The 15,688-nt window shown below is 53.5% G+C and overlaps 1 protein-coding gene across 6 annotated transcripts in view; it reads right to left on the bottom strand.

Moving 5' to 3' along the window:
• The window catches only part of ACOT11 (acyl-CoA thioesterase 11), a 100,268-nt gene that overhangs the window by 33,383 nt on the left and 51,197 nt on the right, over positions 1-15,688 (bottom strand). The window contains exon 1 of one of the 6 annotated variants that reach the window (XM_021096586.2): positions 12,968-13,123. The exons of the other annotated variants lie outside the window; for them this stretch is intronic. Coding sequence (XP_020952245.2) covers positions 12,968-12,973 — 6 coding nt within the window. The 5' untranslated portion in view covers positions 12,974-13,123. Of the gene's footprint in view, positions 1-12,967; positions 13,124-15,688 lie in introns of those variants that run through there. 6 annotated transcript variants of the gene reach the window in all.

Raw genomic sequence — 15,688 nt, forward strand, 5'->3', positions numbered from 1 at the left:
GCGCTGGCCCCCCGCCGCAACAGACATGGCCAGATCGGATAATCCCAGGCCAGGCCCCAGCTGGTGACACGGTGGGCTCTGTGTCCCTTCTCCTCGGCCAGAACCGTGTGACACACCAGCCGGGTCAGAGCAGGAAAGGCCACTCGGCCCAATCCCTTCACAGCTGGGCAGACTGAGGCACGCAGAGGGAACACCTGGCCCAGGGCAAAGCCTCCTGGGCCGGGGTTCCTTCTGGGCAACCTGTCGACAGGCCCACACCACCAGCCTTAACCTGATTCCCTCCATCCCCCAGGTAGCACCCTTGCTCAGGCCCACACCCTGCTGGCTCCCTGGGTTGTTTCCACAGCCTGTCCACAGGCCTCCAGCCTCCCCAACTCCTCCTTCCAGCCTCTATGCAGCACTAGAGGGATCTTTCCAAAACCCGAATCCACCTCCTGCACCCTGCCTTGCAGGAGACCCCACCCAGTCCCTGCAACTCCTCCCACTGTGGAACTTAAGACCACACAAAACTTCACTGATGAGCAGGCACCTCCCCTGCTCAGGATTGCCCCAGGGCTTCCTACCCCTCTCAGGTTCAAGGCCTTCCTCTGCGGCTCCTGTCCCCGCCCCCGACCCCGCCGCCCCCCCCCCCAGCTTCAGATCTCATTCAGCAGCTCAGAGCACACGCTGACCCACCTCCATTCCTCTGCCACGTAGGCGCTGCCTTCACCTTGGACCCCTGCATCTGCCGCATCTGCCCCATCTGCCAAGTGAGTTCCTCCTCCTCCCGCTTCTGCCCACCCACCCCCATCCCAGCCTCTTCCCCAGAGACAGTTAGGGCCCCCCTGGCCCCACAGGCTCACTTGTCTGCATCACAGCCCTGACAGAGCCGTGCTGTCACTGTTTCCACAGATGCCTGCCCCATCAGACAGGGACAGACTCAGGCCTGGCACAGAGCAGGTGCCGAATAAACACTTATGGAGGAGAAAAAGATTTATGACAGGGGCGACCTTGGAGCTGAGACTTGAAGACAAGGACAGTCTAAGGTCCAGAGATGGCTGAAGAACAGCCGAAAGGAAAAGCAGGAACGGCAGGTTCTCCAGGAAAGGGTGTGGCTGGGGCAAAGGGAAGCAGGTGGGATGGCACAGGTACCCGTGTGGGTAGAGACAGAGGGACAGAGGCCAAGGAGTCCCCAGAAACCAAGAAAGCCCCCTGGAGAGGGGAGTGGCCTGCAGTGATGCGCCAGATGTGGAGACCGGCCAGCAGAGAAATCTTAGTGCCTTCAAGAACCACCTCGAGCAGAGGAGACCCCCTGCCCTGGAGGAGAGGAGCTGACCTCTCAGCTCTCCCACCCTTGGCCTGGGCTCACGTCCAATTCCACCACTAACTGTGTGACTTCACGCAAGCTGCCCTGCCCATCTCTGTGAGCCTCAGGTTCTTCAATTGTAAAAACAGGATTCTAGGTGTTCCCTGGTGGCTCAGCAGTTAAGAATCACATTTTTGTCACTGCTGTGGCTTGGGTTGCTGCTTGGTGAAGAAGGTTCAATCCCCGACCCAGGAATTTCTGCATGCTGCAGGTGTGGCATAAAAAGGGGGGTGGGGGGTGGGGAGGGGAGTTCCCTTCGCGGCTCGACGTTTAAGGAACCCAACTAGGATCCACGAGGATGTGGATTCAATCCCCGACCTTGATCAGTGGGTTAAGGATCCTGCATTGCCATGAGCTATGGTAAAGGTCGCAGACGTAGCTCGGATCCTGCATTGCTGTGGCTGTGGTGTAGACTTGGATTTGTAGCTCCCATTCGACCCCTAGCCTGGGAACTTCCATATGCCATGGGTATTGCTCTAAAAAAAAAAAAAAAAAAAAAAGGCAGAAAGAGGCCAGGGGATTATAATACCTACATCCAAGGGTCAGGATGGGGATGAAGTGAGCAAGTGTTCAAAGCTCCTAGCACACACCCGCCACGTGGCTAACATTTATTGCACGTTATGCTAGCATTAGCGAGCGGAGTGGGCTTCCTACAGAAAGGTATCTGGGAGACACCTATATAGGAGCTCAAACCTGACTGCTGCCGTAGTACTTTCTCACACGAGTTCACCAGAACCTCGCAGCAAGCCCAGGAGCTGGTTTGAGAGGTTCTGGGAGAACTCAAAAAGCCGCAACAGTGGAGCAGAGAGTCAAGTGCAGGGAGCGAGACGGCACAGCCCTGCTTCACCCACGCTTCCCCCCCGCCTCTCCAGTGGGTGGGCACTGGAAGCCAGGCCCCAAGGGGCTAGGGAGTCCTTGCCTTGGCCCACTGCCAGCCAGCACTCCAGCAGTATAAGGGAGCTGCCCAAGCTGGTGCCCTGTCCCCACAAAGGTGGCTCTAGGCTCTGAGAAACCAGCGTCCTCTCAGCGGTTTTTCCCACTAGCGAGGCAGAGGCGTTTGCCAACCTCCTAAACATCCCTTCAAGCCTAGCCCTGATCTTCTTCCCAAAAAAGGCTCTGAGGTTGCCTGCGCCTGTGCACAGACCATGCACACAGAGGGACTTGAAATGCAAACAGAGCTAAGCGGCCAAATAAGGGAGGAGCGATTAGGCTAGGAATCCAGCTGCACAAAGGTGCTGCCATAGAGAAGGGCATTTGGCCTTGAGATTCCCAGTAGACAAGGCTAAGAAGGGTAACAGTGGGAACCAAACAGATTAAAAGAGGGTGGCTCGTCTGTGAGGCCAGAGGAAGGGCTGGGATAGGTGGCCTGTTGCACAGGCTTCTGATTATCATGCCACATCAGATAACATCTTCATTCTGGAAAACAGATAATGATACTCAGGGCTCTGTACACACACGGTCTCATTTTACTTCTAGCTACAGGGCGTGTTGGCACCTGACAAGATTCAGGGGTGGGGAAGGTAGAGAATTAAACCTTTTTTTTTTTTTTTTTTTTTTTTTGTCTTTTTGCCTTTTCTAGGGCCACTCCCACGGCATATGGAGGTTCCCAGGCTAGGGGTCCAATCGGAGCTGTAGCTGCCAGCCTATACCAGAGCCACAGCAACGCAGGGATCCGAGCCGAGTCTGCCACCTGCACCACAGCTCACGGTAACGCTGGATCCCTAACCCACTGAGCAAGGCCAGGGATCGAACCTACAACCTCATGGTTCCTAGTCATATTCGTTAACCACTGCGCCACGACAGAAACTCCTAAACCATTATTTTTTATGAAGCACCTCTTATATGCCATTCATTTGGTTAGCACTTAATTGAACACCTACTATGTACCAAGTTCTATACTAGAAGCTTTCTCGTGTATTATCTCAATTCTTACACCTATTATCCAAGGCATTGGTTTTTTGTTTTTTGTTTTGCTTTGCTTTTTAGGGCTACACTCATGGCATATACAGGTTCCCAGGCTAGAGGGTTGAATTGGAGCTACACCTGCAGGCCACAGCCACAGCCATGTGGGATCCAAGCCACATGTGCGACCCACACCACCGCTCACGGCAACGCTGGATCCCTGACCAACTGAGCAAGGCCGGGGACCGAAGCTGCATCCTCATGGATACTAGTCAGATTCGTTTCTGCTGCGCCATGATGGGAATTCCCGAGGCATTGCTATTCTACCCATTTTACTGATGAGCAAACCAAGGCTAAGAGTGAGTACATGAATTCTGAGCATCTGGGAAGGGACAGAGTTTAAGACAAGCCCAGACCTACCAGCCAAGGCTCACGTTTATATCTCTATAGCCGTTCCGCAGGCCTCAGAGATGGAGAAGATGAAGAAACTCTCCCATTTGAAACTCAGAGAGGGGATGCAAACTACCCCACGCCACACAGCCAGGCAGTGACCAAGAAGAGCACAGAGGCCGGCGCCCTGAATCCCCGCCTGGAGCCCAGAGTCTGAAGCAGGCTGGCCAGGGGTGGGTCATCCCCTTCTGACAGCTGCTCTTGTGCCCTCCCTGTGTGGACGAGGGGATGGGAGGGCCTCCATGCTGCCCCTGGATGGGAAGTGGGGGAGGGGACATAACTGACATCCTGAGCTAAGCCTGCCTCACTAGAGCCCCATCCCTCCTTTGGTTTTTTGGGTTTTTTTTGTCTTTTTTAGGGCTGCACCTGCGGCATATTAAGTTCCCAGGCTAGGGGTCAAATTAGAGCTGCAGCTGCCAGCCTACACCACAGCCATGGCAATGCCAGATCCGAGCAACGTCTGTGATCTACACCACAGCTCACAGCAATGCCAGATCCTTAACCCACTGAGCAAGGCCAGGGATCGAACCTGTATCCTCATGAATACCAGTTGGGTTCTTAACCCACTGAGCCACAACAGGAACTCCCCCCATCCCTCCTATGCAGCAGAGCTTCAGAAGGCATTCCAGCTCAGTGCCTTCCTATAAAACTGAATATAGGAGTTCAAAGGGAACTCACTGGTTAATGAACCTGACTAGGATCCATGAGGAGGCGGGTTCAATCCCTGGCCTCGCTCAGTGGGTTAAGGATCCGGCACTGCCGTGAGCTGTGGTGTAGGTCGCAGACGTGGCTTGGATCCTGCATTGCTGTGGCTATGGTGTAGACTGGCAGCTGCAGCTCTGATTCAACCCCCTAGCCCGAACCTGTACATGACCTGGGAACCACCAAATGCCATGGATGCGGCCCTAAAAGAGAAAAAAAAAAAAAAAAAAAAAAAAAGAATATAAATGACCCTTTGATCAGCCCATCTTCCGCAGGAGGCTTGGGTGAGTTATTTTACTTCTCTGTGCCCAGTTTCCTCAGTTGTCAAGTAGAGCATTTAACTAGGGAATCTCTAAGCCTCTTCCCAACCATGAAAGTGTCTGGATTACTGGAGGACCTCCTTGACAAGGCCCACGAGCCCCCAGCAGACTCCCTGCTGCACCCCAGGCTTGCTCACACCATGTGCCCAGAGCCACACTGGCCTCTCAGTCCCTCACACCCATCAGGCCCCGAGCACCACCAGGCTCTTCCCAGGCCATGCCTCTGCCCAGAGCACCCCTCCCTCTCCTCCCCCCTCCACAACTCACCCCTCAGCTCCATTCTCTCTTCCCCAATCCTTGTGCTCCAGGCCCTACGGACCTCCCTTCTGGAATGCTCTCCATTGTGACAACGTTCGTTTATTGATTGATTGATTGATGGATTGTCTTTTTGCCTTTTCTGGGGCCACTCCCGCAACTTATGGAGGTTCCCAGGCCAGGGGTCTAATTGGACCTGTAGCCACCAGCCTACACCACAACCACAGCAACATGAGATCCGAGCCACATCTGCAACCTACACCAGAGCTCACGGCAACGCCAGATCCTTAACCCACTGAGAAAGGCCAGGGATCGAACCCACAACCTCATGGTTCCTAGTCGGATTTGTTAACCACTGTACCACAACGGGAACTCTGTGACAACGTTCATGTAATCACAGGGGGACTTGCGGGCCATTGGACATGAAGATCCCCCAGGCAGGAGCCCTCTCTCTCTACTGGCGTCCCCGGGGCCCAGCACAGAGCCTGGCTCCCTGTGGACCAACTGAACGAGCTTGCTCAGAGAGCCCCCAGTTCCCGCCATTGCCACCCCTTGTCGGCAGGGAGAATACAGGCACGAGGCCGAGAGATGTTCCCCACTAGAGGATCTGCCCCCTCACCCCATTCTAGAAGAGAGCATCCGAACATCCCTGCCTCCCTCCACCCCCAAGGGGAAAAATAGCCTCGTCTGGAACCTGAGACCCACCTCCACTGGGAGAACTTCCCCTGCCCCACTGAGGAGCCAGCCGGGGGCCAGGGGGCCACTTCCTGAACGCTTGCCCTCTCCTGTCTCGTCTGATCCACAAGACCCATCTGAGGTGTTGTCACCGACAAGGTACAGAGGAGATGCAGGGACGTCCCAAGTCCAAGGTCGCCAGCTCTCCACAGGGCAGCCCTGGCCTCGGCACCACAGGAGTGAAAAGGGCTTGGAAACTGATCACAACCGCCAGCTGGTGCGGACAGTGAATCTGAGGCTGGGGGGGGGGGGGGCTGTCTGTCCAAGGTCTTAGGCGAAGGGCCTCGAGTCGGGCAGAACTTGGGTAACTTACTGAGAAGCGGAGGACCACCCCCACCTCGTTTCCAGCCAAGAGTAGTGAGGGTTAAAGGAGACCCAACCTGAGGATGCTCGGCTGCCTGTGGCGTTCCGTGCCCTGTGAGGGAGGCTGCACAGGACGGGGCGGTTGGGCTGAACCACACTTGTCTCTCCTCCAGCAGCCTTCTCACTTCACTTCTGGAAAAGGCAGGGGATGGGGGAGTTCCTACTGTGGCTCAGAGGGCTACGCATCTGACTAGTACCCATGAGGATGCGGGTTCGATCTTTGGCCTCGCTCAGTGGGTTAAGGATCTGGCGTTGCCATGAGCTGTGGTGTAGGTCGCAGACACTGCCTGGATTCCGTGTTGCTGTGGCTATGGTGTAGACTGGCAGCTGCAGCTCTGATTTGACCCCTAGCCTGGGAACTTCCATATGCCTTGAGTGTGGCCCTAAAAAGCAAAACAAAAAGAAAAAAAAAGAAAAGAAAGAGAAGGGGAGGAGAAAGTGCCTTGGAAACTGCAGTGGCTCAGCCTTCGTTTTATTCCAGTACCTCTTGAGTCTGAGGAGGGCCTGTCTGCAGGTGTGGGACAGCCCAGGTGGGTCCTGGCCTTCACAGAACCAAGACAGGGGTGACCTGGGAGGTCTTAGGACACGGAGGGGCAGCAGGGGCTGGAAAATTGATGGAACCCGCAGGGACTGGCTGTGGGGGGTTCCAGTTAGCCTCAGCCAACATCCTCAGTTCTGCTTCTCTGCATTGTCCAGGCACTGTCCCTGCAGCGTGTCCCAGATCTAAACACCGATGGGCCGTGAGCAAGTTTTTTCATCTCTCTGGCCCCAGCTTCCTCGTTTATAAAATTGCAAGGGTAGGTACGCAGGTGAGATTGAGAACAATCTCACTCCTTTGCTGAATTGTTGAATATGTGCCAGTCGCCATGCAAAACATTTTCTATGCTTTATCTCTTTCGAGTCTCACCCAGCCCTGAGTTGAATGGTGTCACTACTCCCATTTTACAGATGGGGAAACAGAGGCTCAGAAAGGTTAAGTATCATGCACACACACAAGTCACATTGCCAGTAAAGGGCAGGGCTGGGACTTGAACCCAAGTCTATTCAGCTCAAGGGCTGAGGCTGCTTGGGCACGTTGCTGTAACTGCCCCCTTGTCTGACGGACAGGACAGTCCGTGCTGCATCCCAGGCAGCTGTGCCAGGCTGGACCCGTTCAGATAAGCTCTCCTCCCTTTCGACCCGCACAGCCTCTGCAGGAAACAGTGATGGTATCTGCACTTCCTCCCAGCACAGTCCAGGGTCTTGGCACTTGTACTACTGGATGCTCAAGGCCAGCAGCCCGTGGGGGAGCGAGGCCACCAACCCCAGTGTGGAACCTGCAAGCTCTCTGTCAGCGGAAAACAACTCTGTAAATGCTCAGTTGTGAGAATGGGAGGAAACCTCAGGGACAGCAAGATATGCCCTCTCAGGTGCAGAAAACTCAGCTGCAATCACTCCCCATGCCAGGAGCTATCCAACATGCGCTTGCTTGCTCCTAGAGACAGGAGGCTCACTCCCTGCTGGTGTAGACACCCCCGAGGAGCAGGTCTGCCTATCGGTTTTTCCATCTATCCCTCCCTTCAGCTTCCCTCCTTAGGGCTGTTTGCCACCTCCCACCCCTACCTCCAGCAGACCCCAAGGAGAGGCAGGAGGGGTCTGTACACAGGCAGCCTGACCCCAAGTGTGACCGGCCCCCACTCTGTGGCCTCTCAGGCAGAGCCCCTCTGACCGTACCCAGCTTGGAACCCACATCCACAGGCAACCTCCCCCACCCCTGGCAGTGAGGTGGGTCCTTCAGGGACTGTGGAGAACGGGGCTAGCCTCTCTCCTCATCAAAGCCCTTCACGCCCTCCCTGCCAGACAGGCAAGGCCGCTGCCAGACACCGCCCCTGAGTCACCATGGCAACGGGCGGCCAGGCCAAGGGCCAGGTCCCGGCATCCTGCAAGCAAACACGGCATCCTGCAAGCAAACACGTTTCTTGGAGCTGGGACACTAGCTACAGAAATCACAAGTCCCTTCCGGGAGGGCAAGGGGGAGAGGGAGAGGGGAGCGGGGAGAAGAGAGGGGTCAGAGAGAGAGAGAAGGAGAAGAGAGGGAACAGCAAAACCATGAGGTCAAAGAATAGATGCTGGGAGGGAACAGAGCAAGTGGAAGAGAGGACACACACACACACACACACCAAGAAAGAGAAGTAAGGGAGGCAGGAAAGGGGCCTCCTCCCAGCCTCCCCCGCTGCTCACATTCCTCAGGCCTGAGCTGCTTTCAGGCCTTTGGGATTCTGGCCGCAACTGGGATTTCCTGCCCCAGGAAGCTGGCAGCCCCGTGGCCCCTTGGAGGCCCTAGCTGCTGCTCTGGCCCCTGCGGTCCCCTCCCGCAGAGCGATGGTGTTCGCCCTCCCCAGCAAGTGGGGCCCCTGCCCCAGCCCCTCAGCAGCACCTACAGGCTCAGTCCCCATGTTCCCCAGAGGCCACAGCTGGTCCCTGGGTCCCCTGCCCACCCAGCCCTTCTGTCCTCTCACCCAGCTCCCCTCCCCTCACACAACACACAGACGTCCCCCGACGCCGCAAGTGTGCAAGGAACCATTCCCAAGCAGAGCAGAGCCGTGAGGACCGGAGGTGTGACTTCATCCAGAAAAGGCATTTCCTTCCACGAGGAGTGGACCTCAGGAGGCCCAGCAAGAGGACACCAACACTCCAGGGGCTGCTTCTAAGGCCCCAAGTCAACAGGGGAAAGGTGGGACCCAGAGCTGGGCCTGGCCTGCTCCCTGGCAGGGACTCCGGAGCTGAGCAGGTACCCAGCAGCTCTCTGCTCGGCACTGACCACGTTCCAAGTCCTTCCTCAGCCTCGGGCTCTGTGGCTGCAGCGTGGCCTTATCATTCTTCCCCAGTCCCGCTCCCCCGAGCGTGGGCCCTACATTGTCTCAGAGGACTCTGACCCCATAAACGAGGTGGTGAGCAGGGCAGAGGGAGAAGAAGGAAAAACAGGAAGGCACAGGGCGCTGGCAAGGGGGACACAGGCTGTGCAGGAATCCCAGCCCCACCTCTGTCTCCCTGGATAACCTTCACCACTTACGTAAGCCATTCTGAACCTCACTTTCCACATCTGTAAAATGGGAATAATAGTATCATAGTGATATTTCAGGAAGAGTACACACCAAGGGCTCCGGTCAGGATCTGACTGGTAGAAAGTGCCTGCAAAGCATCAACTCTCCATGGTGTTAAAAGCCAAGGCATGTGTATCATTTGTTTTTTCAGGTTCCATATAAAACTGAGAGAGAGTCCCTGATATAGGAAACACACTTAGGATTACCAAAGAGGAAAGGAGGGAAGGGGGGGATACATTAGGAATTCGGGATTAAGAGATACACACTACTGCATATAAACTGGAAAAACCACAAGGACCTACTGCACAGCAGAGGGAACTATATTCAATATCTTGTAATAACCTAAAATGGGAAAGAAGCTAAAAGAATATACGTGTGTGTGTGTGTGTGTGTGTGTGTATAATCATTTTGCTGTACACCTGAAATACAACATTGTAAATCAACTACACTTCAATTAAAAAAAAGAAAAAAAGAGAGTCAAGGCATTGCTGAAGGACAGAGGAAACTGTCCCACCAGGAAGGGTCTGCACAGATCCCTGGGGAAAGTGATGCCCACTGTGACTAGCCAGGTGGCCCTGGCAGAGCCCAGGCCAAGGTTAAGGATGAGGAGGCAGGCTTCCAGTGGACAGGAGAGTTGCGGGAAGCTCCCAGCCGTGGTGGGGGCTCAAATGGGCCTTTCGGCCCTGGTCCAGGACCATCACGGCAAATGTGCCCTCTGTCCACCACCAGGGCTTCAGCTGTGGATCAAGATGTGGAACAGGACGGAGTCTGGACACCCACGGAAGCCTCCCACGGATGACCCTCGTAGACCAGCCAGACTCAGCAACTTCTCATCTCAGGGCCCCTGAAAGGCTCCAGACAGCTGGCAAAGGAAACGGCTTCTTAAAGCAGAAGGCAGTGATCACCAGACCCAGCCCGGGTGCGTGGAGCAAGGCCTTCCAGGCTCACGGGGGCAGGAATGGACTTATCTCGCCTTTGCACAGACCCAGGCCAGTGTGGGTGTTGAGCAGACATAAGTTAAATTGAAGCCGGGAGTCATCTTCCCTGAGGTCCCACATTCGCCTGCTCTTCCCAACTTTCGGTCAAAGGGCCTGAATGAAGACACATCTGGTCTAGATGGCCACCTGAAAGGTTGTCACGTTTAGGAGTTCCCACTGCAGGGCAGTGGGTTAGGAATCCCGACGACAGCAGCTAGGGTCACTGTTAAGGCCTGGGTTCAATCCCCAGCCCAACACAGTGGGTTAAAGGATCCAGCATGGCCACAGCCGTGGCAAAGGTCAAAGATGAGGCTCGGATTCAGTTCCTGGCCTGGAAACTTCTATCTGCTGTGGGTGTGGCCAATAAATAAATAAATAAAATTTTTGAAAGGTTTCACATTTAAACGTAAAACCTAGAAGATGAAAATAAACAAGATCCACGCTATCAACATGCACTGAAGTTGCTCTGTTGCTGTCCCTTTGTTCTAAGCTAGATGTGTGCTGTGGTGGCTCTAGTTTAGTGGCTGGAGGGGCCCTGTGGCTGCTGCAGGCCTCGGTGGACGTGAGGGATGGAGACGTGTTCAAGGCAGGAGTGATTTGGTGGCAGGGAGGAGACAGCCTCCAGCTGGGGTACAGCAGGCAGTGTGGGGCCCAGCCCTGTGAGGGGGGGACAGGGAATGGGACAGGCCAGGCAGTAGGGGGGACAGTGAGGGAGGTGGGCTACTTGTGTCCTGGGTGACAGGCTTCTGGCTGCAAATGTGAGGGCTGGTTGGGTCAGAGGACAGGAAGGTCCTTATAAGGAATAAAACCAAGAACAAAGAGGAGTGAACAAAGTTAGAAAGAGGCCAATTCTGGCTGAAGATCAACATTAGTCTTTCTTTCTGTCTTTTTTTTTTTTCTTTTTAGGGCCACAAGTGTGGCATATGCAAGTTTCCAAGCTAGGGGTCAAATCAGAGCTGCAGATGCTGGCCTACACCACAGCCACAGCCACAGCCACAGCAATGCCAGATCTGAGCTACGTCTACAACCTACACCACAGCTCACAGCAACGCTGGATCCTTAGCCCACTGAGCGAGGCCAGGGATCACACCCACATCCTCATGGATACTAATCAGGTTTGTTACTGCTGAGCCATAACGGGAACTCCAACATTAGACTTTTTTAAAACTCCCATTCCTTCCTTCAAGGTGCAGGGAATACAGCATTGAACAAGACCCAGACTCTTTATCAATCATGAATAGACAGTAACAAAGGAACAAGATGATCTCAGAGTGAAAAGGGCTCTAAGAGGCACAACAGTGAGTAGCACTATTTACAACAGCCAAGGCATGGAGGCAATCTGAGCATCCATTAACAGATAGATGAATGGATAAAGATGTGGTACACACAATGGAATACAACTCAGTCATGAAAAAGAATGAAATAATGCCAGGTGCAGCAGCATGGATGGATCTAGAGATTATCATGTTAAATGATGTAAGTCAGGCAGAGAAAGAGAAATATTATATGATATCACCTATATGTGGAATCTTAAAAAGGGATACAAATGAACTTATCTACAAAACAGAAACAGAATCACATACAAAATAATCTTGTGGTTACCAAAGGGGATAAAGGGAAGGAGGGATAAATTAGGAGTTTGAGATTAACATATGCACACGACTATACATAAAATAGGTAAACAACAAAGATCTACTGTATGGCACAGGGAACTATACTCAGAATCTTGTAATAATCTACAATGGAAAAGAATCTGAAAAAGAATATATATATATATGCACACACACATGTGTGTGTATATAATTGAATTGCTTTTCTGTACACTTGAAACTAACACAACAGGGGAGTTCCCATCGTGACGCAGTGGTTAACAAATCTGACTAGGAACCATGAGGTTGCGGGTTCAATCCCTGGCCTTGCTCAGTGGGTGAAGGATCCGGTGTTGCTGTGAGCTGTGGTGTGTGGGTCACAGATGTGGCTCAGATCCCACATTGCTGTGGCTGTGGCGTAGGCCGGTGGCTACAGTTCTGATTAGACCCCTAGCCTCGGAACCTCCATATGCCGCAGGTGCGGCCCTAGAAAATGCAAAAAGACAAAAAAAAAAATTTTTTAAATAAAATAAACTAAAACAAACTAACACAGCAATGTAAGTTAATTATACTTCAGGGGTTTTTTTGGTTTGGGTTTTTTTTTGCTTTTCAGGGCCACAGTTGCAGCATATAGAGGTTCCCAAGCCAGGGGTCTAATCAAAGCTACATGTGCCAGCCTACAGCACAGCCACAGCAACACCAGATCCGAGCCACGTCTGTGACCTACACCACAGCTCACAGCAACACCAATCCTTAACCCACTGAGCGAGACCAGCGATCGAACCCGCAGCCACATGTCTCCTAGTCAGATTCGTTTCCACTGAGCCACGACGGGAACTCCTACACTTCAGGTTTTTTTTGTTTTTTTTTTAAGTTTCAAAAAAGAAGAAATACAGCAGGGGTGATAGAGAGAGAAGGTGGGAGACCAGAAGGAGCTCTTTTAGGTTGAGTCATTGCAGAGGCTCAGGGCCAAGATCTGAATAAGTGACAAGTAGAAGCAACTGGGCAAAACTCTGGGGGCAGAGGGTGCCAGGCAAGGGAGCAGAGGGTGGAAAGAGCCCAGGGAGGGACAGGAACAAGCTTGGCTGCCAGAGGAGCAGCAGGGTGGCCCGGGTAGCTCGAACAGCATCAGGGATTGGAACAGACAGGTCCCATGCCACCCAAGGCCTTAGGTCACAGTGGGGATTGGATTTCAATCCAGATGGGAAGAACTGGAGGCTGGGAGGGAGGAGGGAGGCAATCTGACCTGCATTTTAAGATCCCTCTGTGGCTCCAGCTCTGTGGGGGCAGGCTGCCGGATGAGAGAGAAGCAGGGAGCCTCCCCCGTTGGGGACCGCTTCCGTCCAAAGAGAGGTGATGCAATGGGGCGAGGCTACCATCTGTGAGATGATGACTGTGTGCCTGAGTCAGAATCCGGCCAGGTGGAACCATATGACATCACCAAGGGAACGCTGGTTGGCTTCCAATAGCCATTTCTCCAGCATCCCCACCAGCCAGCCGCTGCACAGCAGGACCGGGGCCTGGGGTGAAGATACCTTTGTCCTAGGACACGGGGAGTGGAGAAAGGCGGCTGCCCCTCGCCCGCCATGCACTGCACGTTTGTGGGGAACCTGCTCCTAGGTCAGGGTCCCAGACACAGCAGAACAGCTCCCTTGCTGCAACCTACCGAACATCAGCCCTCGACACAGGGTTTGGAAAAAGACCAAAAATATGCATATATATTTTTTGAATCAGAGAGATGATGGACTCGGGTATACTTGGGAGGCAGATTCAGCCCCACTTGTGGCTGGCTCCCCTGAGGAAGAGTGAGAGAGGGTGCAGGGAGGACTCAGGCTTTGGACAAGCGGCGGGCAGATGGAAGCGATGGTTACCGAACTGGGGGAGACCAAGGGAGAAAGGAATAGGGGTAGAATCAAGAATTTCTGAGATCCTACGAAACACTTACAGAGAGATGTCAAGGAGGAGACGAATGCTCCAGTTAGGAGGTCAGGGGAGAAGCTGCACCAGGGGATGTGAGAGTTCACGGGCATTTCAGATCCACAGGACTCTGCAACCTCATGGCTGGTCTTTGCTACTCTTCCCTAGACCCCGGGTCGGGTCTAATCCCCTTCTCTTGAATCTGGGTTCCGCTTAGTGGCATTTCAAGTGGTGACACTTGAGACCATATCATGAGAAGCCCGGCAGCCTCCACCCAGGGCTCTTGGAACTCTCGCTCTGGTGCAGCCCACAGCCAGGTGAGAAGTCTGACCCCGAAACCATCATGCGGAAAGGCCCCAGGTGGCTGTTCAGAATGACGTGCCCATGAAGCCCACCTTCCAGCCATTCCCAGTAAGGGGCCAGATACCAGCGAAGCCACCGTGGACTCCCTAGCCCTGCCCATCCACTGGCTCAACACCAACAAGTAACCTCCAACCACAAGACAGAGGGCAGAAGCATCTCCCAAATTCCCGACTTACACAATCTCAAGACATAATAAAAGGGTCCTTGCTCTAAGTCACTGTGTTTGGGGGGAGTCTGTCACCCCGTCATAGCAATAGAACAGACAGCATCCAAGGAGAGAGCAAAGACAGAGCTAAAGACGGCAGGTGGGAAGAAGGAGCCTGCGAGGGAGACAGGGAGCCTTGGGCGAGGTGGGAGGAGCACCCTGGGGGCGGGGGGGTGTCAGGAGGAGGGAGGCCTGCAGGGGGGTGTCTAAGGGGGCGGGAAGGAGGGATGGAGGGAGGAGAGAAGAGCCCATTTGAGTGGACCTAAAGAAAGAAGCGGAAGCAGGACCACAGGAAATTCTTTCAGATTCTCGTGGGAAAGGGGAGCAAAGAAAGAACACCATAGATCCTGCTGTGTAGCACTAGGAATTATGTCTAGTCCCTTGTGATGGAGCATGATGATGTGAGAAATAAGAACGTATACATGTATGCGTGACTGGGTCACCATGCTGTACAGTAGAAAATTGACAGAACACTGTAAACCAGTTACGATGAAAAAATAAAAATCATTAAAAAAAGAAGAAAGAATGGACTATCTGGGAGGGGACATGGTGACAAGGGGGAGGTGAGGAGATATTAAACCTCATTAGTTTGCTAATGGGACAGAGCCAGTAGGAGAGGGGTCCCTTGACAGCACGGGAGATGTCTGAGAATTGCTCTTCCAGAAGCTCAAAAATCCCTTTTTTAGAAATGCCAGGCCTTGTTCTTGGAGGTCCTTTAATTCTCAAGTCCAACCTGGAGCAAGAAGCCTCACTGTACAGTTGAGGACAAGGAAACTCAGGGAACTAGAAAGAGCTACCAGTAGAAGGCAGAGCCGAGACTGGGCGTGGGTTCTTCCAACACCAGAGCCTGGCAGGGGTGCTGCAAGGGGACACCAGCCCTGGAGGAAGATCAGATCCCCCAGCCCAGGGGACTTGTGTGAGACAAAGCCTGGCGCTTGGAAGACCCTCCATCGGCTGCCTCCCAGCTCTTCTGCCTTCCAGGTGTGAACTGCCACCAGCCACTACATGGAGTAAAACAGGAGCCACTGCAGCTGCCGACCCACAGTCCTCCCGGAGCAGGGCTCAGGGTCGAAGCCAGGAGCGAGCCACTCGGTGCTCTGGGAAAACTGGACCAACAGGTCTTCAGATAGTTAGATATTTTTAGATTTTATGAGCCCAGTTCTTGCATCTCCTCACATCTAGAAAAACGCTAAGATCCTTTAACGATGACTGATGTCTGCAATGAGTAGTAACTTTCATGAGACCAGCAGCAAACTTCGATAAAATGTGTGCCTAGCTGCTTACACCTCCCCTTCGCCTTTGTGACACGTCTTTTTTTCTTTTTTCTTTTTTTTTTTTTTTTTTTTTTTGCTTTTTAGGGCCGCATCCAAGGCATATGGAAGTTTCCAGACTAGGGCTTGAATCAGAGCTACACCTACCGGCCTATGCCACAGCCACAGCAATGCAGGATCCAAGCGACATCTGCAACCTACACCACAGCTC

The sequence above is a fragment of the Sus scrofa genome, chromosome 6 (assembly GCF_054392235.1).
Source record: "Sus scrofa isolate SSC_HxYL_T2T_F1_AM1 chromosome 6, Sscrofa_HxYL_maternal_Yorkshire_Landrace_v2.0, whole genome shotgun sequence".
Lineage (NCBI taxonomy): Eukaryota > Metazoa > Chordata > Mammalia > Artiodactyla > Suidae > Sus > Sus scrofa.